Source organism: Mus caroli, unplaced genomic scaffold, assembly GCF_978045245.1.
Source record: "Mus caroli unplaced genomic scaffold, Mus_caroli_1 scaffold_13, whole genome shotgun sequence".
NCBI classification, from domain to species: domain Eukaryota; kingdom Metazoa; phylum Chordata; class Mammalia; order Rodentia; family Muridae; genus Mus; species Mus caroli.
Window position 1 is genome coordinate 20164292 of NW_028227268.1, and position 25233 is coordinate 20189524.

At 48.7% G+C, this 25233-nt stretch overlaps 2 protein-coding genes across 3 annotated transcripts; one reads left to right on the plus strand and one right to left on the minus strand.

Moving 5' to 3' along the window:
• Positions 1-1555: 1555 nt before the first annotated feature.
• On the minus strand, positions 1556-6757 carry Cfap97d1 (CFAP97 domain containing 1). Its single transcript, XM_021178127.2, has 6 exons — positions 6580-6757; positions 5800-5870; positions 5239-5357; positions 2871-2994; positions 2276-2332; positions 1556-1689 (listed from the first exon to the last, which is right to left on the minus strand). Exons 1-5 carry the CDS (start codon positions 6701-6703, stop codon positions 2276-2278), a joined length of 495 nt encoding a protein of 164 aa, XP_021033786.1. The 5' UTR covers positions 6704-6757; the 3' UTR covers positions 1556-1689.
• A 2334-nt stretch (positions 6758-9091) lies between these two features.
• Dusp3 (dual specificity phosphatase 3) lies at positions 9092-23309 on the plus strand. 2 transcript variants are annotated; one of them, XM_021178124.3, is made up of 4 exons: positions 9092-9273; positions 12043-12269; positions 19387-19580; positions 20672-23309. In XM_021178124.3, exons 1-4 carry the CDS (start codon positions 9149-9151, stop codon positions 20795-20797), a joined length of 672 nt encoding a protein of 223 aa, XP_021033783.2. In that variant the 5' UTR covers positions 9092-9148; the 3' UTR covers positions 20798-23309. The 2 variants fall into 2 exon arrangements, with proteins under 2 accessions (XP_021033783.2, XP_085685672.1); XM_085829546.1 differs by having other exon boundaries at positions 9095-9273; positions 19387-23309.
• Positions 23310-25233: the final 1924 nt, after the last annotated feature.

Here is a 25233-nt window from a genome sequence, read left to right on the forward strand (position 1 = left end):
GAGACAAATAGGGGATTAATAAGACATTATCTTATAATGATAAGAGAGGATGAATCAGCATACCAAGAAGATACTGTGAGCTTAAGTATGCACTCAAGGACCTAGCTTCAACATCTGAGACAATGAAGCAAAACTTAATAGAGCTACAGGCAGTTGAGACACTGGCTGCTCTTTCAGAGCGATGGAGTTCATTTTCCAGCAGCCACCCAGGTTGGCTCACAACAACTTGTAAATCCAGATCTGGGAGATATGACACTCTTCTGGTCTCTGTGGGCACCTGCACGTGTACACACACACACACACACACACACACACACGTATATACACGTGAATAAAATCTTTAAATTGATAGAGGTGAATGGAAAAATTGACAAATCTATAATCACTGGGCAATTTGACACACACCCTTTTTTAAAAGATGTATTTATTTTCTGCATAGGAGTACACCATTGCTCTCTTCAGACACACACCAGAGGAGGGCATCAGATCCCATTACGGATGGATGGAACACCATGTTGTTGCTGGGAATTGAACTCAGGACCTCTGGAAGAGCAGTCAGTGTTCTTAACTGCTGAGCCATCTCTCCAGCCCCTTGACACCCCATTTTAAGTGATTGATAGTACTAAATTCAATACTCTTGCCTTGATAACTGTATCCTGGGATCAGAAGGTGACCTTAAGAAGCTTAAAAGAATTGAAGTCATAGGATGTGTTCTCTGGGTTTAGTGCAACCAAGCTGAAGACCAGTTAACATCAAAGCAAAAGGAAACTTCAAAACGTTTGAAATCATGCCTGATACAACTCAAGCAGGCCATGGAAGTCTCAGGGGTGGGTGGGGCAGGGGATGGGATCTCTTAAGTGTTGAAAATAAATACACTCAAGTGAGGAGAAAGAATCATAGGTTTTTCCAGCCAGAGGGGATAAGCATAAAAGTTAATGGGAGAGGAACCTGGGGGTATAGTGAAGTTGGTAGAACGCTTGCCTAGCAGGCATGAAGCCCTGGGGTTGATACCCAGTATGGCATAAATCCAGCGAGGTGCCTCATACCTGTAATTCCAGTGCTAGGGAAGTGAAGGAAGAGGATCATAAATGAGCTACTCCCAGCTAGTTAGCAAGTTCAAGGCCATATATAGATACAAATTAGGAGCTGAGATGACTCAGCAAAGCATAAGCTGAGGACCCAAGTTTGGATTGCTAAGCGCCCACATAAAAGCCAGGTTTGGGGGTGGCACAGAGACAGCCAGATCCCTGGCGCTCATTGGCCCTGCAGCCTAGGTCTCTCAGTGAGTTCTGGGTTCAGTGAGGGGCCCTGTCTCAAAATCAAGTGGTTGAAGAAGACACCGAGTGTCAGAGTGTACACACACGTGCACACACATACAAGTGCACACACACACGTGTGCACATATGCACACACATACAAGTGCACACATATGCACACACACACACAAGTGCACACATGCATGTGCACACACACAAGTGCATATCCTCTCAGGAATACACAGGTGCACGCACAGACTGAAAATTAAAGGCTCATCATCTCCTTCCATTTGCTTGCCCTGTTTTTTTTTTTGTGCCAAGCTTTATTGTAGCATCCTAAGACAGAGAATGCAGCCATTTCCGCGATGTCTTAAGATCCTGAGCAGCCAAGAGATCTTAGGGTCTTCTCGGTGTCTTTTCCGTGGTGAGTAACCTTGTATTCAGAGGAAGGGAGGAGGAGGAAGAAGAAGAGTAAAAAGGAGGAGGAGGAGGAGGAGGAAGTGGAGGTGAGGGAAGATATCCACAGTAGCACTGTTCTTTGGAAAGCCTGGGTATCCGTTTATCTTCCCTTCCTTCCTTGAAGGCCTAGCACCACATTACTAATCACATATCTAAGAACATCAGATGCTCAAATGGCCATGCCTTTTACTAGGAACTTAAAAAGTTGTTATTATTATAGGGTGGGGCTCAGCACAAATGCGGAAGTCAGAGTGGGTTTCCTCCTTCCCCTTTCCACCTGAAGATCAAACTCAGGCCACCAGGCTCCCGCCTTTACCTACGGAACCATCTGGACTTCCCCTGTTAATGTCCTATTGGCCAAGGTCACTTGCCCTTCGACTCCCACAAAGCCTCCAAGCTGGCGACAAGAAACACCATTTCCAGAAGAATGAACGAGCTCTCAGCTCCCTGAGTGGGTCTTCACCTCTTCCCCTGTGCTAGGTCCCTCTTGGCCATAAGTGGAATTGCAAGGGCTTTGGTAGTAACTGGGATAGCCCTATGCTGTAATAAAAAGGACATACCTAGTCTTCTTGGAAGAGAAGATATCTTGTTGTGTTTCTGATATATCGTCTTGAATTCTTGAAAAAAAAAAAAGTCAGAAAGAAGGCATGTCAATGTGGCACGCTGGTCTGAGAGTTGGAATTCTAAATCCCTAGAACGGCTGAGAGACGGTAGGAAGAGGAGTAAAACACTGCTCATGGCTCCTCGGAGCTTGGCTGATTTGCTTGTGTGTTGAGGCAGGATCTCAATACTAAGTAGTCCTGGCTGTCCTTAAACAAGTCATGCTCCTGTCTCAGCCTCTGCACCAACTCTCCCTTTATTTACATTTGAAGAATTGTTCCTAAATGGGGCCGATCAACCACATACAGGGTCACATTGCCCTCCCTCAAATTTGGGGCAGGGTTGTTGCCCAGATTTTCTGAAACTGAACTCAGTAGCTTTATCACGAAGATGCCTTTGGCTGTTTCAGTTTGCATCTGTGAGCTATGCTTGCCATGTGGGGCTTTTCTCTGACTGTGGCATTTCACATGATCCTGGTGCTTAAGGGTGAGCCTCTCTGATGAGCATAGACTAACTTCAGGTACACCTGGGACTATGATAAGGGCATCCACATGCCTGCCAGTCCATCTCCGATGACCTGCGGTCATAGTTGGGTTTGCGATCACTCAACCGCCTTAGGATGCCCTGGTTTTCCATGGTGATTCTTACTAGCTCTCGGTTCCTTGATTCTCTGTTTAAGCTGAAAGACACAAAACCAGGGCAGGGACAGGCGTGTGGTCAAGAAGAACATGTCTCCGGGATGGGATGAAAGTTTGGGGCAGTGCATTCTGGGAAATACACCAAGTGGGTATAGGCTTTCATCAGTAGCCCTCAGCTCCAATGCCTGCTAGAAGTCTGCTCCCTTTATATAAGATAGAGCTTAGGTCTTCGTGTTGAGCTCAGACTACACTCCAACTTGAAATGACTCCATACTGCAGAAGAGAGTTTTCATCCTGTGCCTTGCCCTGAGAGACTCCACTTCACAAGCAGCTTTTGACTCTATTTTGAGGAGTGAGGATGAGCCTGCACCTGGGTGGATATGCGCACAGCACCATCTGTCCAGTGCCACCCACATGTCACAGACTATTTATTCTGTGGAGTAGAGGGACTCCTATCCTATACATTTGTAAAGGTTTATTGGAATTGTCAGGGCACATGAACACATTAAAACTATAGGAGAGGGCTGGAGAGATGGCTCAGAGGTTCAGAGCATTGGTATGCGCTTCCAGAGGTCCTGAGTTCAATTCCTAGCAACCACATGGTGGCTCATAACCATCTATAATGTAGTCTGGTGTCCTCTTCTGGTCTGCAGGCATACATACAGTCAAAACACTGCATCTATAATTAAATAACTCTTTTTTTAAAAAAATGAGAAAAACTAGGCTCAAGAGTTGGGCACACACCTTTAATTCCAACACTCCGGAGTCAGAGAGAGGCAGGCAAATCTCTGTGAGTTTGAGGCCAGTCTGGTCTACAGAGTGAGGTCCTGAACAACTAGGGCTACACTGTTACAAAACAAACCAAAAACCAAAACACACATACACGCGCGCGCGCACGCACACACACACACACACACACACACAAACTAAACTAAAACAACTACTACTACAGTAACAAACCAGACTAAGAAAAGAGTATAACTCTCTCTCTCCTGGACCCCACAAAGCAGTGGCCATCTTGTATTGGAAAGCTGATGGTCCCAATTATCTGTCATCTGACCAGATATGTGGATCAAAGGACAGACCAAGAAAAGCTCCTGACTGTGCCAGGCCCTTCAGGACACCTCAGGCCCCTCTGTTGATTCTTGAATTGTCATCTGCTTTGTCCTGTTCACCCACACAGACCTGAAATCTCCCAGTCCCTCCATGTGTTCATCTAGATCAGGCTAGAGCCTTTTGCCTCTGAAGGGGGACTCAACCGTATAGCTCAGGCTGGCCCTGCTACCTAATTCTTCTGCCCATAGCCCCAGCATCCTCTCCAGTAAGGCCTTCATCTGGATTCTCTTATGAAGACAGAGTCTCTTGTCTGTCATTCCCCAGCTTTGTGAATGGCTTTCTTCTTTAAACTCCTGTAACCATTCGATAACCTACACATATACATGCACAGAGAGACATGTTTCCTGTGTGGCTTGTAATGTGGATTCTAAGAGTTAATATCGTAACTAAAATAAGAATAAAAGAACCCCTGTTTATCCCAGCCAGGGAGACCCCCCCCCAAAAACAAACAAAAACAAAACAATAACAAAAAACCAAAGTGTAAGTATTTGGCAAATTGCCGCCAACAAAAGCTGAGGAGTGTGAATTTAGTATTTAGTATTATCCGATACACAAGTCCCAACATTGTGGAAAGACACAAACACGTTCATCTATGTTTCTGACAAACGCTCATGACTTCGGTGTGTTGTAAACATTCCCCCAAGGGTTATAATGTGAACTAGGATTGGAAACTTGGTTTACAGAAACAGGGATGGCTCCCAGTGAAGAGGGTGCCCCCGTGCCATGAAGTTCCAGTGCAAAGAGGGCTGTCTCTGCAGAAAGCAAGCAGCCCCCCCACCAAGGCCAACCCCCAGTCCACCAATCCATCCCTCCATCTCTGGACTCCCCAGCCCCCAGAATTGAGAAACTGTCGCTTACCGCTTTCCATCTGAACCAATACTACTTGTGAGCGTTTTGCCAAGGTGTGCAAGTGTGTGCTTGGGACAAGCTCTGAAGGGAGCTGGGAAGTCTTTGAAAGGTGGGGATTTCACACCAAGAAAGGTTCCTGCTTGGGAAGCCGTTAATCTTCATAGCAAGGTCTCTTGCTTCTCTCCAAAATAACATCCTTTGAGTATACCTCTCTCAATCAAACCCAAAGAGAAGGTTGAGTTCTCTGAGAATAAAGTGCAGAGATAGGGGGAGGGGGAGGGAGGGGAATTGGGGAGAGGGAGCGGGAGGGAGAATGCTACCTTTTTGAAAGATACTCATTCCAGCAGTCCACCTTGGCAGGGCCTCGATAGGCATTCGCAATTTTCTGACACAATTGTCTATTTTCATATTCAATTTTGTCGATTCTCTTTTGCTCACCCTGGCAAGAAACCCCACCACAGTGACATCACTCCCATACTGTCTCCACATAGTGACATGCAACACCCTCCAATGGGACTTTGAGGGAAAGGGGGCATGGTGAGAGGCCTGGTGGAGCCCAGACAGAGCTTAAGGAGTGACGATGGGGGAGGAATGTTAATGAATCTTTAGGTTGGTGGGTATTTAGAAGGCTCTGGGGAAATGGGTATCTCTTAAGGACAAAGTTAAAAGCTGGGCAGTGGTGGTGCACGCCTTTAATCCCAGCATTTGGGAGGCAGAGGCAGGTGGATTTCTGAGTTAGAGGCCAGCCTGGTCTACAGAGTGAGTTCCAGGACAGCCAGGGCTACACAGAGAAACCCTGTCTCGAAAAATGGGGGTTGGGGGGGGGGAGAGGGAGACAAAGATAAGAATCAATAAAATACAGCCACGGGTGGCAAGAATACCTGGATTTTGCTCAATTTTAAAATGTAATGTGTGTGTGCCATTGGAGGTTTGGTATCGACGGCAGGCTTCACTAGAGGGGAAAAACATTGTTACACGGTAGGGTCCTGGCAGCTTTAGAAACCCACCAGGCCACCCAACCCCAACCACTGAACATCCCGCACTTGAATTTTGACAGAGATCCAGCCTAGCAACTTCAACTAGGTTTAATGTTTCCCTCCTGCCATCGCTGAAGGACACGGACAGAGAAGACAGAGGGCTGATAATCTATCAAGATGGACAGGGTCAGTAGAATGCCAGCTCACCACACCAGAGACCCTGGGTTTGGTGCCCAGCACTGCCTAAACCAAGTGGTGATGTGCAGGCCATAATTCAGCAACTCCAGAGGTGGTAGCCGACGGAGGAGTGGGAGTTCAAGGTCATCTTTTACCCTCAGCCAGCTCCTGGCCCCCCTGGACTACGTGAGCCCCTCTCTCAAAATCCATAAGGACAAACTTCCCTTCACTCCGATGGCATCTTTGCCCCATCCACTTCGTAACATTCCTAGAGAGTCTATTGGGCACTGAGCTCTTATTTTCTAACTTTGGCCCTAAAGAGTTTTAAAAATTTGAATTCTTTCTAGCACACCAATGCTCAGGCAGAAGACAAAAGCCTGCCGCCGACCATTGTGTCCCACGACACCCCACAGCTAGGGTTTGTATAATTTCCTCTTAATACCCTTTTTGATGGAGGCTTCTAGAACTCCAAATGGTGACAAAGGCCAACGCCAGCTGCCCACTTACCTATTTGTACTCTATTTTTGTGCAATATGTAGTGGCCAAAGTCCAGTTTCTTCCTGAAGGTTGTGCTTTGCCTGTGATTAGAGACGATTACAGGGTAGGCTAGATAATCCAAGGAATTGTTCATTTTCTCCTCCTAGTCTAGCTTCAGAAATGAGACACCTTGGCTCCTCTGTGAGGCACTTAGCTCTCCCCATGACAAGGTGTCATAGTTACCCAGTTATGACATCAGGGGCAAGTCAGCGGAGGAAGAGGAGAATAGCATGTTTGGTTGTCTCTGGGCACTTTCTAAAAGTTTTCTAAAATTTATATATGGTGATGGGGTGTGGGACAATCCGGTATTTATATTCCCTGTGTTATGATTCAGTCAAGGTAAGTGGCTCTTCTCTTCTCCCCTAAAGCAATGGTGATTCCGTGCTAAGTCAGGTCCATGTCAGGAGGAAGGAAAGGGGGCTTTGAAGTTCCTTACGTGCCTGGGAAGTAGATGTTTCCAAGGCTGGAGGAGAAAAGAAAGGCATGATGTCCCTGCCTGGCACAGGCAGAGGCTCACGAAGGTGGGGGGTACTCCAACCCTCATCCTGCCGTTTGAGCTATGAGCTAAGAAATCACAGTTCCCTGCGAGGTCTCCCTGAAGGTCTGAAACCATAAGTTTTTCTGGGAAAGCGAAACACTCGAAAGCTTAGTTAGTGTAACCCAGAGCAGTGCCACAGGCTCGCAATACCAGCACTTGGGAAATGGAAGCAGGCAGATGGGATTCAAAGTTATCCTTGGTTATATACTGACGGTGCAAAGCCAGCCTGGGCTACATGAGACCCGACCTCAAAAAACGAAAGTATGAAAACAAACAAAACCATAAAGAAAACAAATCTTAATAGGAGACACACTGGGGAGTCCTGCACTCCAGAGACTGTATTTGCCCCTTTGGCGTTAGGGACCGGGCCATCTTCTCTGGCAACTGGAGAGACGCTTTTTGTGCTCTTTGCTCTCAGTGGAAACTCGCTACTGACACCATGTGGCTCACAGTGGGATGACAGCTGCTCCAGGAACAGCTGTAAAGGAACCTGTGGAGGAAGATTTACCCCCACACTAGCCCACAGCCCACAGCCCACAGCCCAGGGCGCAGGCCCAGTGAGTGCTCAACATCTGTCAATTGCTTCTGCAACCGCTACGCCTGTATATTCCGCGCTGGGAATTGAACTAAGGTTTTGTGCATGCTGGGCACCTTGTCAGCCTAGGAACCTCCGCAACCCCTTGAATGTTTCTGGAATCTTTCCAGCAATTTTTTTTAAAAAAAGATTTATTTATTTACTTTAAGTATGTGAGTACACTATAGCTGTACAGATGACCCGCTCACTTAGGTCAACTCCAGTCGCTCTGGCCCAAAGATTTATTATTATACATAAGTACATTGTAGCTGTCTTCAGACGCACCAGAAGAGGGTGTCAGATCTCATTACGGGTGGTTGTGAGCCACCATGTGGTTGCTGGGATTTGAACCCAGGACCTTCGGAAGAGCAGTCAGTGCTCTTACCCTCTGAGCCATCTTGCCAGCTTTCCAGCAATTCTTAGGAGTTAGATGTTGCATATTCTTTACTGCAATGCTTGGGACAGAAATGTTTGAGATTTTACGATATATATATATATCGTAAATATATATCGTAATATATATATATATATATATATATTATATGTAGTGAGTGGATCCAAGTGTAAACATGAAATCCATTAATGCGTCAAATATAAATATGTGACAGTTTATATGTGACTGAATACAGTTTTGTACAGTAATTTTTAGTGCACCTGTGTTTTGACTGTCACAGGTCAGGTGTGAGAATTCTCCATTTATATTGTGTTTACACTCAAAAGTTACAGATTTCGTAGACACTTCGGATCTCACAAAATTATAGCTGTTCAAACTGCTTTCCTCCCTTTTAGTTGCCAGCACACAGGTTAAGGTTAAAGTAGTCCCCCAGGGTCAGATGCCAAACCTAGCGACCTATACCTTCAGCCTTTAAAAAGTTCAATGCTGATTCACATCAAACATTAAAAGAAGTGTTCCAGAGTAGGGCTCTTTCCTGTAACCTTGGGTACGGATCCATCTCCTGGGTGGGCAGGTTGTTGGTTCAGCAGTCGTGGGCTGGGAAGATGTGTTCTGACGTGTGTGTTTGGGGTGAGGGAATGGATGCCCACTCTGCTGGTGTGCAGCGAGAAGGGTTCACAGCAAACCCCAGGGGTACCCATTATCTTGAAAGAGCGACTCCAGGTGTACCCAGGCGTCCCGCATTGGGTTCAGTAAATGAAGTGCCTGCGCTCCACTGCCTTAGCCAGGGTGAATGAGTACGGATGACACGGGAGTGATGGCATCTTGGCCAGGAACGTGCCCCGGGGTCCTGCAGCGCTTGGCCGGTCGCGCGTGTCCTCTGCGCTGCCTAGCGTGACCGCAGCTTCCCGCACCCAGTGGGCCCGCCTCCGGGGCGGGACGGGGCGGCTCCGGGTTGGGCAGCCCCGCCCCGCTGACCCGGCTTCTCCCCCTCGTTCGCTCCTGCCCCGGCGTGCAGGGCCCCGCCGCCGCCATGTCCAGCTCGTTCGAGCTCTCGGTGCAAGATCTCAACGACCTGCTCTCGGATGGCAGCGGCTGCTACAGCCTCCCGAGCCAGCCCTGCAACGAGGTCGTCCCGAGGGTCTACGTGGGCAACGCGTGAGTCTCCGGGAGGGCCAGCCCCGCAGCCGCTCCCAGCGGGCCCCGACTACTTGGGGGCTGGAGTGGGGTCCATGGCGGGGGGCGGGGTGGATCCTGGGCGCGGTCACCGACCTGAGAGCAAGAGCGGGTGCTGGGGACCAGCCTGGAGTCGACGCCTACTCCCCGCGCATGAAGCGGAGGAGCTGGACTCCCCATGCTCAGAGACGCCCCCCAACCCCCAAAGTGCCCGACTCTGACCTCAGCCTCTATCAGCTTGGGCTTGGGCTTGGGCGGGGTCAAGGCTACCACGTTCTCTTAACAGGTGGCAGGGCTGTCTCTTGGCCGCGCGTCATGTGACAGCTGTCTAGTTCTGCAGTGAGGTCACCGTGGAATGTCTGCCTTCGTTGCCATGGCAACGGGATGACGTTACAATCCGGGTGTGGAGCTTTTCCTGTCCGTGTCAGGAAATCTAAATACCCTAAAATACCCTAGAAGAGGAAGTAGCTGAGCCAAGGCTTTCCTGGCTTCTCCAGATAAAGTTTGACTTAGATGGAAAAAAACAAAATGATAAAGACCCGAGCCATCTGAAAATTCCTCTTAATTGCACCACTAGGAAATGTGTATATTATTGAGCTCGTATGTGTTCTTATTTTAAAAAGAAAACTTTAGTCATGTTATTAATAAGAATTTCTCAGCAGTGGGAGAGAACCAATATTAACACCAAGATAAAAGTTGGCATGACCCACATTGCAGGAAGATCCACGTTGGATTTTCATGACTGTGAAGACCCCATTTATTAAAGTCCTAAGCTCTGTTTTTGCACACTAGGAAGCGATGGCCGGGGTGGCTGACGGGTTGTAAGGATCTTTCAATGTCTTACATGTGTGTTTCCTGTCCTGCACCTAGGACCTGCTGCCTAGCCTGCAGCAGAGCCAGAGGGGGTTCACATGACTAGTCCCAGACATTTGGGGGGCAGGTTGCATGTACTGCATCGCTTATTTCCATACGGAGCACCTACTATGTGTCAAACACCATATGGTGTTCACTCTTCAGAACGGTGGTGGTCATGATGGTGTATTTGCTGACTGTTGGATTGGTGGTAGAGAGCTGAGATATATGGGCTCACTCTTCAGCACTCTGTCAACATGGCTGTGCATTCTTGCTCCCGAGCAAGTGGCTAAACAGACTCACAGGGTCAGCCTCCAGCTCAGTCGCTGCATAGTCTTAGGGAACCTCTCCCAGTCCTCCCCACCCCAACTACCCAGGAAGCCAGGGGGCTTGGCAGTCTCAGGAGCCTGCTTGCTGGGGGACAGGTTGTTGAGTTTATCTGCAGTAGGTTGCCTAGGCATAGTGTCAGGACTGATGGCTGCCATGGAGAACACATCCTTTGCCCTCTATGCAAATCTGACCTTGACATGGGGGCCGTGCTCAGCTGGGAGGATCAACTGAGTACCTAAAGCCAAAACTAAAGCTTCTTCGTCCACCTGAAACTCCTGGACCAAGGGACTTCTGGCACATCCTCTCAGGCCAGTGAGGGAGTCTGTGTGAGCTGCACTTTCCAATCTCGAGGCATGAGAGGCAGAAGGAGGTGGAGGCAGAGCCTTGCTTCTGGACTGCGCTTTCCTCCCATCTGGACAGCGCTCTGGCTCAGCAGCCCACATGAGCACAGGCACATCCCCACCCCAACCCCGCCTTTCCTGTCCTGCAGAATTTAGGCTCTGTTCACGTGGCGGGGGGGGGGGGGCAGTTCTAATCTCTCTTAGGGGCTGCGTGACAGGTAGACAGGACTATGCAGGAGACATTGCTTTGTAAGATACTGCAGTTTAAATTTGGATGTTGTGAGGGGAAAGCGAAGGGCCTCTTTGACCATTCAGTCAAAGTACCTTCTAACTCCCATCGTATTGGGGGGCTACTCTAGTGCTAAGACATTGCAGAGAGCCTCAGAACTGTAGTTACCAGTGTGGTAGGATTGATCCTTCAGGGAGCCTTACATGTGACAGTTCCATTCTTCACCCATTCACTGAACATTTATTCAGTACCTACCCCGTAACAGGCACCGTAGCAGGTACTGAGGGACAGACCACTCAAAGAACTGACAGACTGAAGCCTTGGGATATAAACACCAAAGCATCAGGCTCTGCCAACAGAACACCCTTTAACACTCAGGACCCCCCACCCCAAGCAGTTGGCACTGCTATCCACATTTTACAGAGAGGAAAAACTAGGCACAGGACGATTTAAGTGGCTTGCTTAAGCTTGTCTGCATGGTAAATGGCAGGGCTGGATTGAGACCCGGACATTCCAACTCTAGGGTCTATTTTTCTTTTGTTTCGTTGTTCGAATCTGGGTCTTACTGGGTCAACTCAGGCTAGCCTCACACTCATATCCTTCTCCCATGGCTTATGAGTGCTAGGATTCCAGGTGTGTGCTACCATGTCTGACTCCCTATCGCTTGTCTATACCATCCTTACAACATAGGAATTGTGATAGCAGCACACACACCGGAAGGAGCTAGGGAAATCCCACAGAGGGCTCCGCAGGATGACAGGCGAATGCCTACACAGAAGGTGGGGAAGGGAAGCAGAGGGAACAGCATGGGTGTGGGACCACGAGTCTATTTGGGGAAGCTGCCGGTAACCGTATATGGCTGGGGTGAGGGGAGAGGTCATGAGATGAGGCAGGAAGAGCCACAGCAGGCAGCGGGTACGGGCTCCTTATTGCCAAGAGGCTCCGATCTTCCTCCTTCCGGGGCTGCCTGTTCATTTTCCCCCACTGCCTCCCATCCAGGTCTGTGGCTCAGGACATCACCCAGCTGCAGAAACTGGGCATCACCCACGTCCTGAATGCTGCCGAGGGCAGGTCCTTCATGCACGTTAACACCAGTGCTAGCTTCTACGAGGATTCTGGCATCATCTACTTGGGCATCAAGGCCAATGACACGCAGGAGTTCAACCTCAGTGCTTACTTTGAAAGGGCCGCAGACTTCATTGACCAGGCGCTGGCCCATAAAAATGGTAAGGAACCTACATTACGGCAACCGTGGGACATAAGCCCTCTGGGACCTGCTTCCTCCAAAGAGGCCCCCACTTGAAAAAGGTTCCAGAAACATTCCAAAATATCCACCAACTAGGGATTAAGTGTCCTACATGTGAGCCGATGGGGGCCATTGCATATAGTCTATGCCATATACATGGCAATGGATAATAATATTTCAGACAGAGAGCAGCAGTTAGGTAGCTATGCTCCTTTCCCTTTAATTGAGTGTGCCCTTTTTTGTATTCATGTATGTGTATACATGTGTGTGCACACATGCCATAGATTGATACTGAACACCGTCTTTAATCGTTCCCCACCCACCCCATCTTATTTTTTGAGGCAGGGTCTCTTCCCTGATCCTGGAGCTCATTGGTTTATCTAGGCTGCTGGCCAGTGAGCTCCAGAGTTCTGCCTTTCTCTACCTCCCTAGCCCTGGGACTGCAGGGGCATGTGCTGGGCCAGGCTTTTATGTCGCGTTGGGGATCTGAACTTAGGTGCCTAGGCCTGAGCACCATAAAGACTCTGCCACATCCCCAGCCTGTTTGAGCAAGTGAACCATTCCCCAGAATTCCCCCCAGTGGAGCTTTCCTACCCTTTTATTGGCTAGGCATTCATGAGTGGTCACCTCGCCAAAGGAATGAGTGGCCACGACTGGCTCCAGGTCAGCAGCCTAGAGATCCTGGGTTAAGTCTTCCTGCCGCTCGCTCCCTGCAGCCGCAGACAGAAAGTAGGGCTGAATGAGAGCTGGCTAGCGGTCAGACAGGACAGAAGGGTGAGAGGGTCACAGGGCAGATGTCAGCAGAGCAGACAGGTTCTCCCTCTGTGGGGGAGGGGTGGCCCACTGCAGGTGTAATTGGCCTTATTTGTGCTCCATAGAGGCTTCCTGGGTACACAGCAGCTTCCCTGTCCTGGTGATTCCCAAAGAGAACTCCCTACCACTGGACTTACAGAAGTTCTATTGACTGGTGTAACGGTTAAACAGCTTTGGCTCTTGGCTGACCGTGCATACTGCTGCATCAGCTCAAGAGCTCATTCACGAATGAAACACACACACACACACACACACACACGAGCTAATTTTGATATGCCTTAACTAGCTCAGTGACTGGGCATTTCTGAACATCCCCGAGGTTAGCACACATTTCCCTCTGGTGTTCCTGGCTTAACACCTTCTAAATCTATATTTTATCTTTGCTGCCCTGTTACCTTCTGAGAAGCCCCTAGGGCCACTTCCCTTTGCACCTACAATGCTGGATGGTTTCTCTCCTTGCAGCTCTTAAATCTGATCCCTCTGCCTCTGAGCCATGGGAACAGCCCAATAACCGAGTTAGACATAAAAATGTCTCTAGCCAAAACTTCAGCTAAATTTAGACAATAAATCTTATTGGTGGTGGAATCCTTAAGATTCTTCATGACCTCCTTCATATGGCACGAGAGTATGAAGCTTTATTACAATTGTTTATGGATCAAATTAACTCATAAAAAGCCAGTTGTCTTTCGCCTGCTCAAAGAAGGGACAAAACTCATCCTTAACTGACCTGTGCACCTTGCACAATCCATACGAATATCTTAAGAGTACTAAGACTTTGGTCGTGAGAGTCTCATGTTACCGAATGTACAGCTTTGGCAAGGTGCATCCTCGGGATGCCGAAGTGACCTGCTGCTGTTCCAGCCCCCGCCCTCCTGAGGCTGTTTTGGAAGCAATGCTCTGGAAGCAGCTTTAGGAGGTAGGATGCTGGAACAGCAGGTCACTTCAGCATCCCGATGACGAATCCCGCCAAAGCTGTACATTCTGTAACTGACTGGGAAAGCTGCAGACTTTAAGGCCAGGGCCCTATGGTCCCTCTTGATCCCTGTCACACCCAACCCGAGCCCTTCTCCTCCAGCTGTTCTGTGCTTCTCACTCTGGATAGATGGAGAACACGGCCCTGCTAGTTAAGGGAGTGAGGCTTCACCCTGCTCACATGGCAGTGGTTGGTCATCCTCATTCTGGGGCATTCTGCCTTCACTTCCTCTTTTTATTTTTATTTATATTTATTTATTTATTTATTTATTTATTTATTTATTTATTTATTTTGGTTTTTCGAGACAGGGTTTCTCTGTGTAGCCCTGGCTGTCCTGGAACTCACTCTGTAGACCAGGCTGGCCTCGAACTCAGAAATCCGCCTGCCTCTGCCTCCCGAGTGCTGGGATTAAAGGCATGCGCCACCAACGCCCGGCTCCCTCTTTTTAGACTACAGGGAATACATGCTGACTTGTTTTGACCTCTTGTCTTGGTGTATGGGGAGACTGGATCTTTGGTCTGGAATGTTTCCTGCTAGTTTTTCCCCATCCTATGGCAAACCCTATCTATATCTTACCACTAGGCATAGTGGCCCTCTTTCTGGAGCCTGCCTTCAGGCTGGTTCTCGGGGACCATGTCCCTGGTTTCTCCCCAGCATGTGGTGTTCACAGTGTTCACTGCGGGTGGTTGCTGAACAAAGCGGGGATTGCATCCCAGAGCTCCGGTGCCTTGTGGGTACACTGCTAAGATAAAATGGATACTGGCCTCTCTCTGTCCACTTGCAGAGCTCCGGTGCCTTGTGGGTACACTGCTAAGATAAAATGGATACTGGCCTCTCTCTGTCCATTTGCAGAGCTCTGGTGCCTTGTGGGTACACTGCTAAGATAAAATGGATACTGGCCTCTCTCTGTCCACTTTCAGGACTCTAGAGAACAGGAATCCATTACTGAGAAAACCAGGGGCTGGGAGCAGGGAGGTAGCTGAGCAGCTGAAGTGCTTGGCGACCAATGAATACCAGAGTTTGGATCTCTAGAGTACTCTTAAAATCTGGGTGGGCAGAGTGGCCTGCCTGCAATCCCAGCACTCGGGAGGCAGAGATGGGGGATCATCAGAGAGAACTGGCTAACCAGAATAGCAAAACACTGAGCTCTGGGCTCTGTGAGAGATCCTGCCTTAACATATAAGAGAGAGAATAAAAAAACTGAAGAAGACAGTAGATGCCAATTTTAAGCCCCCACATGCACATAGACAAGTGTGCGTTTAAACACACATATGCACTCATGTGAACCAGGCATGCACACTCGGGCTTATCACACACATAATTTGAAAGAGAGAGTGAGGGGCTGGAGAGATGGCTCAGTGGGTAAGAGCACCCGACTGCTCTTCCAAAGGTCCGGAGTTCAAATCCCAGCAACCACATGGTGGCTCACAACCATCCGTAACGAGATTTGACTCCCTCTGGAGTGTCTGAAGACAGCTACAGTGTACTTACATACATATAAATAAATAAATCTTAAAAAAAAGAGAGAGAGAGAGAGAGTGAGAGAGGAGAGTGCACATTAGAGTTCACAGGAAAGTGTGAGTGAGCACACACATACACATGCACACAGGCAAGTGTGCCAGGGAGTAGGGAAGGAGCCTGGGTTTGTGTATAAGAGGGAGCCATCATGTGTTTCTAAGGAGGGTGTGTGAAGGAGGTGTTGTGTGGGCTGGGACTGGAGCATGGTTGTAATTGAGCATGCTCCCTGTGGGAAACAGGAGGGTGGCCACCCTGCAGAGGGTCCCACTGTCCAGCGGGATCAGTAAAAGCCCCTACTGAGAACTTTAGGTAATAGCCAGAGAGAGAAAGGTAGGAAAGTGGGGGGACTACCATCTTCTGATGCAGGAGGATCTGGGCAAGTAGAGGTGCGTTTGGGGTAGAAAGAGGGATGCAGAGGAGATGCTCTTAATTCTGGGTCAGCAGTTTCTTTCCAAATAATGCCTGTGAGGAGGTGTAGCTGGTAGCCATTCACTCACTCAGCAGAGGGATGATGATACCCGGTGGATGCTGGAAATGGCCGAGCATCAATCCTGGCCCTGAAAGAACTCCATCTTTCAGAAGGAGAATGGATCTGTGTATGGCCAGCAGGGTCACAGGTGCTTGGGGCCCCTGGGGGACTCCCAGCACTGGGTGATGTTTATCGAGTGCTCTTGTGTGCCAGGCACTGGCCTGGGGCTTTGTTTCTGTCTCTGTTTTGTTTCGTTTTTTTGAGACAGACTCTTGCTATGTATCCGTGGCAATCTTGGAATCTCACTGCATAGCCCAGGCTGCGGAAGATAGGGGAGGGCAATAGGCCTTGTAAGCCACACTTCAGAGACTAGACTCCACCCTGCGAATGATGACAGGTCAGAGCTGAGTTCCGGAAGATTTTTCCAGCTGCCGGGTGGAGTGTGGAGTGGCAGCAAGCGGCAAGGGTAGAGGGCGAGCTCCCTGTGCAGGAGAAATGCAAGCAAGAGATGGCAAGCCAGTGAGTTAAGCATTCTGTGTGGGGAGCAGGTGGATGAAGAGAGGGGCTGGGCTTTTGCCTCTGGGAGGGGTGAGGAGTGGGGGTGAGGTGAGAGGAGGGCGGCTCCCCGCAGTGTGATGAGATTTTTCCTGACAGTGACCTTTGGCCTCTCCCTCCCCCACTTCCCTTCTTTCCTTTCTTCCCACCATTGCTTTCCTTGCCCTTGAGAAATTCTGAGTTTCCTCTTCACTGGTGATGCAGACGGAAACAGAAGCCGTGTGTGTGTGTGTGTGTGTGTGTGTGTGTGTGTGTGTGTGTGTGAGTGGGAATGGCTCATAGTCTGCAGGAAGGTGGGCAGGAAGGGATAAGCTGTAGGCTGAGGCAGTGTGGGATGCAGGGAGAGAGGAGAGGAGGGATACCAGGGAGGGAAATTTGGGGAGCTACAAGAGGGCATTGTCGGTGTGTGTGTGTGTTGTTTATATTTGTATTGGAAATACATTCTTTTAAAAATACTTATCTATTTATTTATTTTTATGTGCACGTGTGTGTGCCTGCATGAGTTCATGTGTGCCATGTGTGTGCGGGAGCCCTTGGAGGCCACAAGGGGGCATCTGATCCCCTGGAACTGGAGTTGGAGGAGGCTGTGAGTCCCCTGACATGTTTGCTGGGAACTGAACCCCAGTCCTATGCAAGAACAGGAAGTGCAGTTATCTGCTGAGCCATCTCTCCAGTCCTGAAATCCATTCTTTTAAAATACACGTAGCAGAGACATGATTTGGGTTCAGGAAAGTGTACGCATGGATTTAATGTGGCGGTCATTAAGTTCTGGCACAAGCAAGCACCTGTAAAGCCATCACCACATCTGCGACAGTGAATGTGACCATCACCCCCATGTTCTTCATGTCCCCTGTCCCCTCCATCCTCCATTCTCAAGCACCTCTTGCTCTGCCTTCTGTCCCTGGAGAACAGTGTGCATTCTGCACACTTTTATGTCAGTGAAGTCACGCAGCCTGCACCTCTTCCTGGTCTGAGTATTTGGGTTCTGGCTCTGCTCAATCACACACCACTGTACTGCATTCCTTTTTTTTTAAACATATTTTTATTTGTTTGTGTGTATGCACATGTGCCACATGTGTGCAGATACTATGGAGGCCAGAAGAGGCCATGGCCTTCCCTGGAGCTGGAGTTACAGGCAGCTTGTGAGCTGCCTGGTGTGGGTGCTGGGAACCAAACTTGAATCTAAAGCAAGCACTTTTAACTGCTGAGGTTAAAAGGTCTCAGTACCCTTCTTCATTTCTTCGCATGGGTTACATTGTATGGATACATGTAGCTAGAGTATCTTGCTTATCTAATTATGTACATTGTTTTGTGCTAAGAGAGAGTAATGTTCTATAGCCTGAGCTGGCCTCAACCTTGCCATCCTCCTGCCTCAGCCTCCTCCTCCTGAGTGCTAGGATGACAGGCGGGTGGTAACTTACGAGGTTTCATGTTTTGTTCATGACTGAAGGATAACATTCATACAGAGAAGGTCTGGGTCACAAAGTGTGCAGTTCACTGAATGGCACAACCCGTGATCAAGAAACAGAACACAGGGGCTGGAGAGATGGCACTGACTGCTCTTCCAGAGGTCCGGAGTTCAATTCCCAGCAACCACATGGTGGCTCACAGCCATCTATAACGAGATCTGACGCCCTCTTCTGGTGTGTCTGAAGACAGCTACAGTGTACTCACATAAAATAAATAAATCTTTAAAACACACACACACACAATTACCACCCCAGAAAGCCCACTCCATGTTCCCTCCCACGTCTCTGCCTACAGTACTCCCAGGTTACCACTGTTCAGGCTTCTAACCTGGTTTACTTGGGCCTCTTTTCTGCTCTGTGGAGCCACACATTTGTGTGCCTCATACATGTTCTTTCTAGTAAGTTGCATATTACTCTACATTTTTACATTTATTTATTTATTGTAGTTGTGTGTGCGTGTGGGCTCGTGCATGACACGGTGTGTGGGGATGTCAGAGTACTGTGAACAGGGGACAGTTCTTTTCTCCAATCATGTGGGTTCCAGAGGTTGAACTCAGGTCATCACGTGTGGCAGCAAATGCCTTTACCCACTGAGACATCTCCATATTCTTTTTTTTTTTCTGAGGTGGGGGCTTGTTCCCTAGCCCAAACTGGCTTTGCGCTTGCAGTTCAAAGTGACTCCCTGTCTCCTCCACCTCTTAGAGTATTGGAATTACAGATGTGTACTGCCACACCTGACTAGATCATTAATTCTTTGATGGGGGCGGGGAAGCGCACATGCTGCGGATGAAGGGATGACTGGACTGGACATGGGAAGCCAGAGAACAGCTTCAGTCTAATGCTCTCCCAACTGAGCTATTTCGGTTTGCCAGAGAACAACTTACAGAAAGTTCTCAGTACCATGTGGGTTCGGGTGGAGTTCAACTCATCAGCTTGACATCGGCTCCTCTACCCACTGAGCCTTCTCACTACTCTCTACCTAGATCAGTAATTCTTTTTTTTTTTAAAAAAAAAGACTTATTAGGGGGCTGGAGAGATGGCTCAGCAGTTAAGAGCACCGAATGCCCTTCCAGAGGTCCTGAGTTCAATTCCCAGCATGCCATTGCTGGGCAGTAGGGGGCGCAGGTGTTCAACGTGAGTAGCTGTTGCCAGTTTTCCGCGGTGGAGGACCTCTTGACACCCTGCCATCCCTGGTCATTTCTGGGTGGGCGCATGGTGATATGCCTGTTATATGGAAGACTTTGACTGTTACAGTGAGGTTGGGCTTCCACAGTTACCACGTCTCCCCTGTTTCTTGCAGGCCGGGTGCTTGTCCATTGCCGCGAGGGCTACAGCCGCTCCCCAACGCTAGTTATCGCCTACCTCATGATGCGGCAGAAGATGGACGTCAAGTCTGCTCTGAGTACTGTGAGGCAGAATCGTGAGATCGGCCCCAACGATGGCTTCCTGGCCCAACTCTGCCAGCTCAATGACAGACTAGCCAAGGAGGGCAAGGTGAAACTCTAGGGTACCCACAGCCTCTTTTGCAGAGGTCTGACTGGGAGGGCCCTGGCAGCCATGTTTAGGAAACACAGTATACCTGCTCCCTGCACCACCAGACACGTGCCCACATCTGTCCCACTCTGGTCCCCGGGGGCCACTCCACCCTTAGGGAGCATATGAGGAAGCCGTTCTGCTCCTTAGCCATCCTTTCCTGTAATTTATGTCTCTCCCTGAGGTGAGGCTCAGGGAGGAAACCTGTGGCATAGATACATCTCAGTGACCCAGGGCGGGAGGGCTATCAGGGTGCATGGTCCAGGACATGGGCACTCTTCATGACCCCTCCCCCACCTGGGTTCTTCCTGTGTGGTCCAGAACCACCGAGCCTGGTAAAGGAACTATGCAAACACAGGCCCTGACCTCCCCATGTCTGTCCCTGGTCCTCACAGCCCGACACACCCTGCTGAGGCAGAGGCATGGCATTAAGTTCTGAAGCAGAGTGGAGATAGATTAGTGACTAGATTTCCAAAAAGAAAAAAAGAAAGAAAGAAAAAAAAAGGCTGCATTTTTAAATTATTTCCTTAGAATTAAAAATACTACATAGGGGCCCTTGGGTAAGCAAATCCATTTTTCCCAGAGGCTATCTTGATTCTTTGGAATGTTTAAAGTGTGCCTTGCCAGAGAGCTTACCATCTATATCTGCTGCTTCAGAGCCTTCCCTGAGGATGGCTCTGTTCCTTTGCTTGTTAGAAGAGTGATGCCTTGGGCAGGGTTTCCCCCTTTTCAGAATACAGGGTGTGAGGTCCAGCCTATTAAAGACAAACAAACAAAGGACCTCCATTTGGAGAATTGCAAGGGTTTTATCCTGAATTATAGTGTTGGTGAGTTCAAGTCATCACGCCAAGTGCTTGCCATTCTGGTTGCTATTCTAAGAATAATTAGGAGGAGGAACCTGGCCAATTGCAGCTCGTGTCCGTGGGTGTGTGCACGGGTGCATATGTTGGAAGGGGCGCCTGTCCCTTTGGGGACAGAAGGAAAATGAAAGGCCCCTCTGCTCACCCTGGCCATTTACGGGAGGCTCTGCTGGTTCCACGGTGTCTGTGCAGGATCCTGAAACTGACTCACTGGACAGAATCGAGACTTGGCGGCACCATGAGAATGGAGAGAGAGAGAGAGAGAGAGAGCAAAGAAAGAAACAGCCTTTAAAAGAACTTTCTAAGGGCGGTTTTTGAACCACGCTGGACCTTGTATGTGTGCACATTTGCCAGAGATTGAACATAATCCTTTTGGGACTTCACGTTCTCATTATTTGTATGTCTCCAGGGTCACACAGAGCCGTCAGCCACCACCCCAGCACCCGGCACATAGGCGTCTCATAAAAGCCCATTTTATGAGAACCAGAGCTGTTTTGAGTACCCCGTGTATAGAGAGAGTTGTTGTCGTGGGGCACCCGGATCCCAGCAGCCTGGTTGCCTGCCTGTAGGATGTCTTACAGGAGTTTGCAGAGAAACCTTCCTTGGAGGGAAAGAAATATCAGGGATTTTTGTTGAATGTTTCAAATTCAGCTTTAAGTGTAAGCCTCAGCAGTATTCATGGTTAAGGTAAGGAACATGCCTTTCCCAGAGCTGCTGCAAGAGGCAGGAGGAGCAGACCTGTCTTAGGATGTCACTCCCAGGGTAAAGACCTCTGATCACAGCAAGAGCAGAGCTGTGCAGCCTGGATGGTCATTGTCCCCTATTCTGTGTGACTACAGCAACCCTGGACACATAGGGCTGGTCATCCTTTTTTTTTTTTTGCCCAGAATGAAGTGACCATAGCCAAATTGTGTGCCTCAGTTTCCAAGTGGCTCTCTTGCTCAATACAATGTGCATTTCAGAATAACACTGTAGAGCTGACAGAACTGGTTCATGTGTTATGAGAGAGGGAAAGAGAGGAAAGAACAGCCGGGCGTGGTGGCGCACGCCTTTAATCCCAGCACTCAGGAGGCAGAGGCAGAGGCAGAGGCAGGCGGATTTCTGAGTTCTAGGCCAGCCTGGTCTACAAAGTGAGTTCCAGGACAGCCAGGGCTAGACAGAGAAACCCTGTCTTGAAAAAGCAAACAAACAAACAAACAAACAAAAACACCACAAACCAAAAACATCTGGGATATCCAGGCATGATTGCAATGTCTACAGGCCCAGTTCATGAAAGGCAGAGACAGGAAGACCCCCGAAAGGTCAAGGATAGCATGGTCTACATATCGAGACTTCAGCCAGGGCTACAGTCCCAAGATCCTAGGTTTTGGGTTTTGAGCTTTGGTTTTTGAGACAGAGTCTCTCTGTGCAGCCCTGGCTGTCCTGGAACTCGCTCTGTAGACCAGGCTGGCCTCAAACTTAAAGATCTGCCTGACTCTGCCTTTGAGGGCTGGGACGAATGCCACCACTGCCCAACTAAGATTCCATTTTTAAAAAACAAAAAAAGTTCAAGATAATTAAGAGTTGTCAGCTCTTTAAAGCTAAGTAGAAGCAGTCTCAGGCCTGCTGCTTAAGGAAACTGGGCTGTTCTTGGCTTGGACCTGAAATCTGCCCCCAACAATGTCCAAGTGCTCATGACTTTGAGCCATCTCCAGAGAAGGAAGTGAAAATTGTGGCTCCCCAGTCAGTTAGGACACGGTCTCTCTTTGTCTAGGTAACACATGGTGACACATAGCATTGAACTCTCCACTCTGAGGCTGGGCTTCCCTCCCCCTGCCTCTTCTGGGTGACCAGCCCATAGGACAGTCACTAGCACCTACTGGAAACCTCTTTGAAGAAAGAGCCTTTGGGAGATTCCTGGCTTTCCATTAGGACTGAAAGTTCAACGGTTCGTGGTTGGCTTTACCTCGTGTTTATAAAACTAGATACTATTCTTCAGGTAAAATACCGATGTTGTGAAAAGCCAACCCCATGGCTGCCCGTGAGTAGGGGGTGGGGTGGGGAATCCTGGATAGTGTTCTATCCATGGAAAGTGGTGGAATAGGAATTAAGGGTCCCCCACCACCACCTCTTCCTCAGACCCAGCCACTTTCTGTGACTTATAAACATCCAGGTAAAAATTATAAACGTAAAAATGGTTTCTCTTCTCAATCTTCTAAAGTCTGCCTGCCTTTTCCAGGGGTAGGTCTGTTTCTTCGCTGTTCTATTGTCTTGAGAGCACAGACTAACACTTACCAAATGAGGGAACTCTTGGCCCATACTAAGGCTCTTCTGGACTCCTGCACTCTTAAGTTATTTTAAGAATTCTCACTTGGCCTTTAGCACACCTCCCACCCCCAAGTGGGTGTGAATAATGCCATGGCCAGCAGGGGGCACTGTTGAGGCGGGTGCCTTTCCACCTTAAGTTGCTCATAGTATTTAAGATGCTAAATGTTTTAATCAAGATAAGCACTGATCTTATAATACGAGGATAAGAGATTTTCTCACAGGAAATTGTCTTTTTCATAATTCTTTTACAGGCTTTGTCCTGATCATAGCATAGAGAGAATGGTTGGATATTTAACTTGTATTCCACTTTCCTTTGCCAGTGTTAGGTTAACTCGTAAAAAGTGATTCAGTGGACCGAAGAGGTTCAGAGGGCAGGGGATGGTGGGGCGAGGCAGAGCACTGTCACCTGCCAGGCATGGGAGGTCCTGCCATCCGGGAGGAAAAGTAAAGTTTAGCCTCTAGTCTACCACCAGTGTTAACGCACTCTAAAGTTGTAACCAAAATAAATGTCTTACATTACAAAGACGTCTGTTTTGTGTTTCCTTTTGTGTGTTTGGGATTTTTATGTGTGCTTTATAACTGCTGTGGTGGTGCTGTTGTTAGTTTTGAGGTAGGATCTCAGGTTGCCCGGGCTGGCCTTGAACTTCTGATTGCCTGCCCCTGCCCCTGCCCCTGCCTCCAAGTGCTAGGATTAAAAGCATATGCCACCACACCAGTACAGCCTTTTCCTAACATTTAAAAATAATTACCTAGGGGCAGGAGAGATGGTTCCAGCTAAGAGTGCACACTGCTTTTGGGTAGGACCTGAGTTTAGTTCCTAGAACCTATACTGGGTGGCTCCAGGTCCAGAGGATCTGGGACCTCTGGCCTCCATGGGCATCTGCTCTTAGCACATACCCACATACAGATACACACATAATTAAAAATAAAATGAAGCCTTTAAAAACCTCCTAAAACCTAGCCCTTGGAGGTACCACTCTGGAAAGCTGGCATACTGTGTAAGTCCATCTCATGGTGTTCTGGCTAACATAAGACTTATAGAGACAGAAAAGAACTCAGGGTGTGCTGGGGGTTGAGATGGAAGAAGAGGGATAAGTAGGGGGGGCATGGGGAACTTGGGCAGTGAAATTCTTTGCAGGAGAATAAATAAATAAACTAGTGGAGGATAATACCAGTCATTGCACCCAGTACTGGACAACTCCAGGGAATTATGCTGGGTGAAAAGAGACAGCCCCCAGGTATTGGCTGCATTGGCTGCATTTGCGTAACATTTTTTTTTAAATTGAAGAGAAAAATATGTAAATCAAGGATAGATGGGTGGTTGCTGTGAGCTGAGAGGTGGGGTGGGCGAGACATGTGGACAGCTCCATCAAAAAGCGACAGAAAGAACGGGCTGTGGTGGCAGGTACCGCTAATCTCCACCTCTGGGAGGTGATCAAGGTTAGCCCTCAGCTAGCCTGTGGTGCATGAGACCCTGTTTCAAAAACTTTAATAAAGAAATAATGAAAAAAGACATCAGGGCAGATCCTTGGGGCCAAAGAGGTGTTCTTCACCTTAACTGCGGTGGTGGGCAGGCGAGTCTCGTGGTAAGGTCGTGTAGAAGCGGATGCATGAGCACGTGCCGCAGGCATCAAGAGCGAGCACTAGGTAAGTAAGGGTGGATGTGAGTGTGTCGGCGTCGGCGCACTGCACGTCCTGGTTGTGGTGCTGGACTGGCATCTTTGGTGAACTGTGGAGGGGAAATGGGTAGGGAGATCATAAAATCCCTCCGAATTATTTCAAGTACTGTCAATTACAATTATATCAAAATATTTAGAAGAAGAAGAAGAAGAAGAAGAAGAAGAAGAAGAAGAAGAAGAAGAAGAAGAAGAAGAAGAAGAAGAAGAAGAAGAATTAAATAAAAAAAAAAAACTATCCAGGTGTGGTGGTGTGCACCTGTAGCCACGGCACTTGGAAAGCTGAAGCAGGAGGATGGCGAGTTTGAAGGTAGCTGGGGTTGTACAGCAAGACCGTCTTCCCCAAACCAAACCAAACAGCAAACCCATTATGTCACACAAGAGTGTTTACAGTGAGCGGCCTCGCTGAGAGCGTGGAGGGGGTCGGGGGGGGGGGGGGGCAGAAATATCTAAACTGCAGTCAACAGGGATCCACTGAGACCCTGGGGCTTAACCTTGGGAAACGATAAGGATTTTGTGTTGAGTAAAAGCATTGATTACTGACTTAACCTCAAATGAAGAAAAAGAAAACAACAAAAACCAAACCAAGCAAACCAGATCCCCAAACAGAAGGCAGGCACGACGGCAGGCACCACGAGCCATCCTGTGAAAAGGCAGGGCTACCCGTGGGCCGAGGAGGGTCCAGAGAGATAGTCTGGTAAGCTCAGTTTCTCTGAATACCCTTTTTCCTGTTGACACGACTTCAATTACAGATAAAATAACAAAATCTAG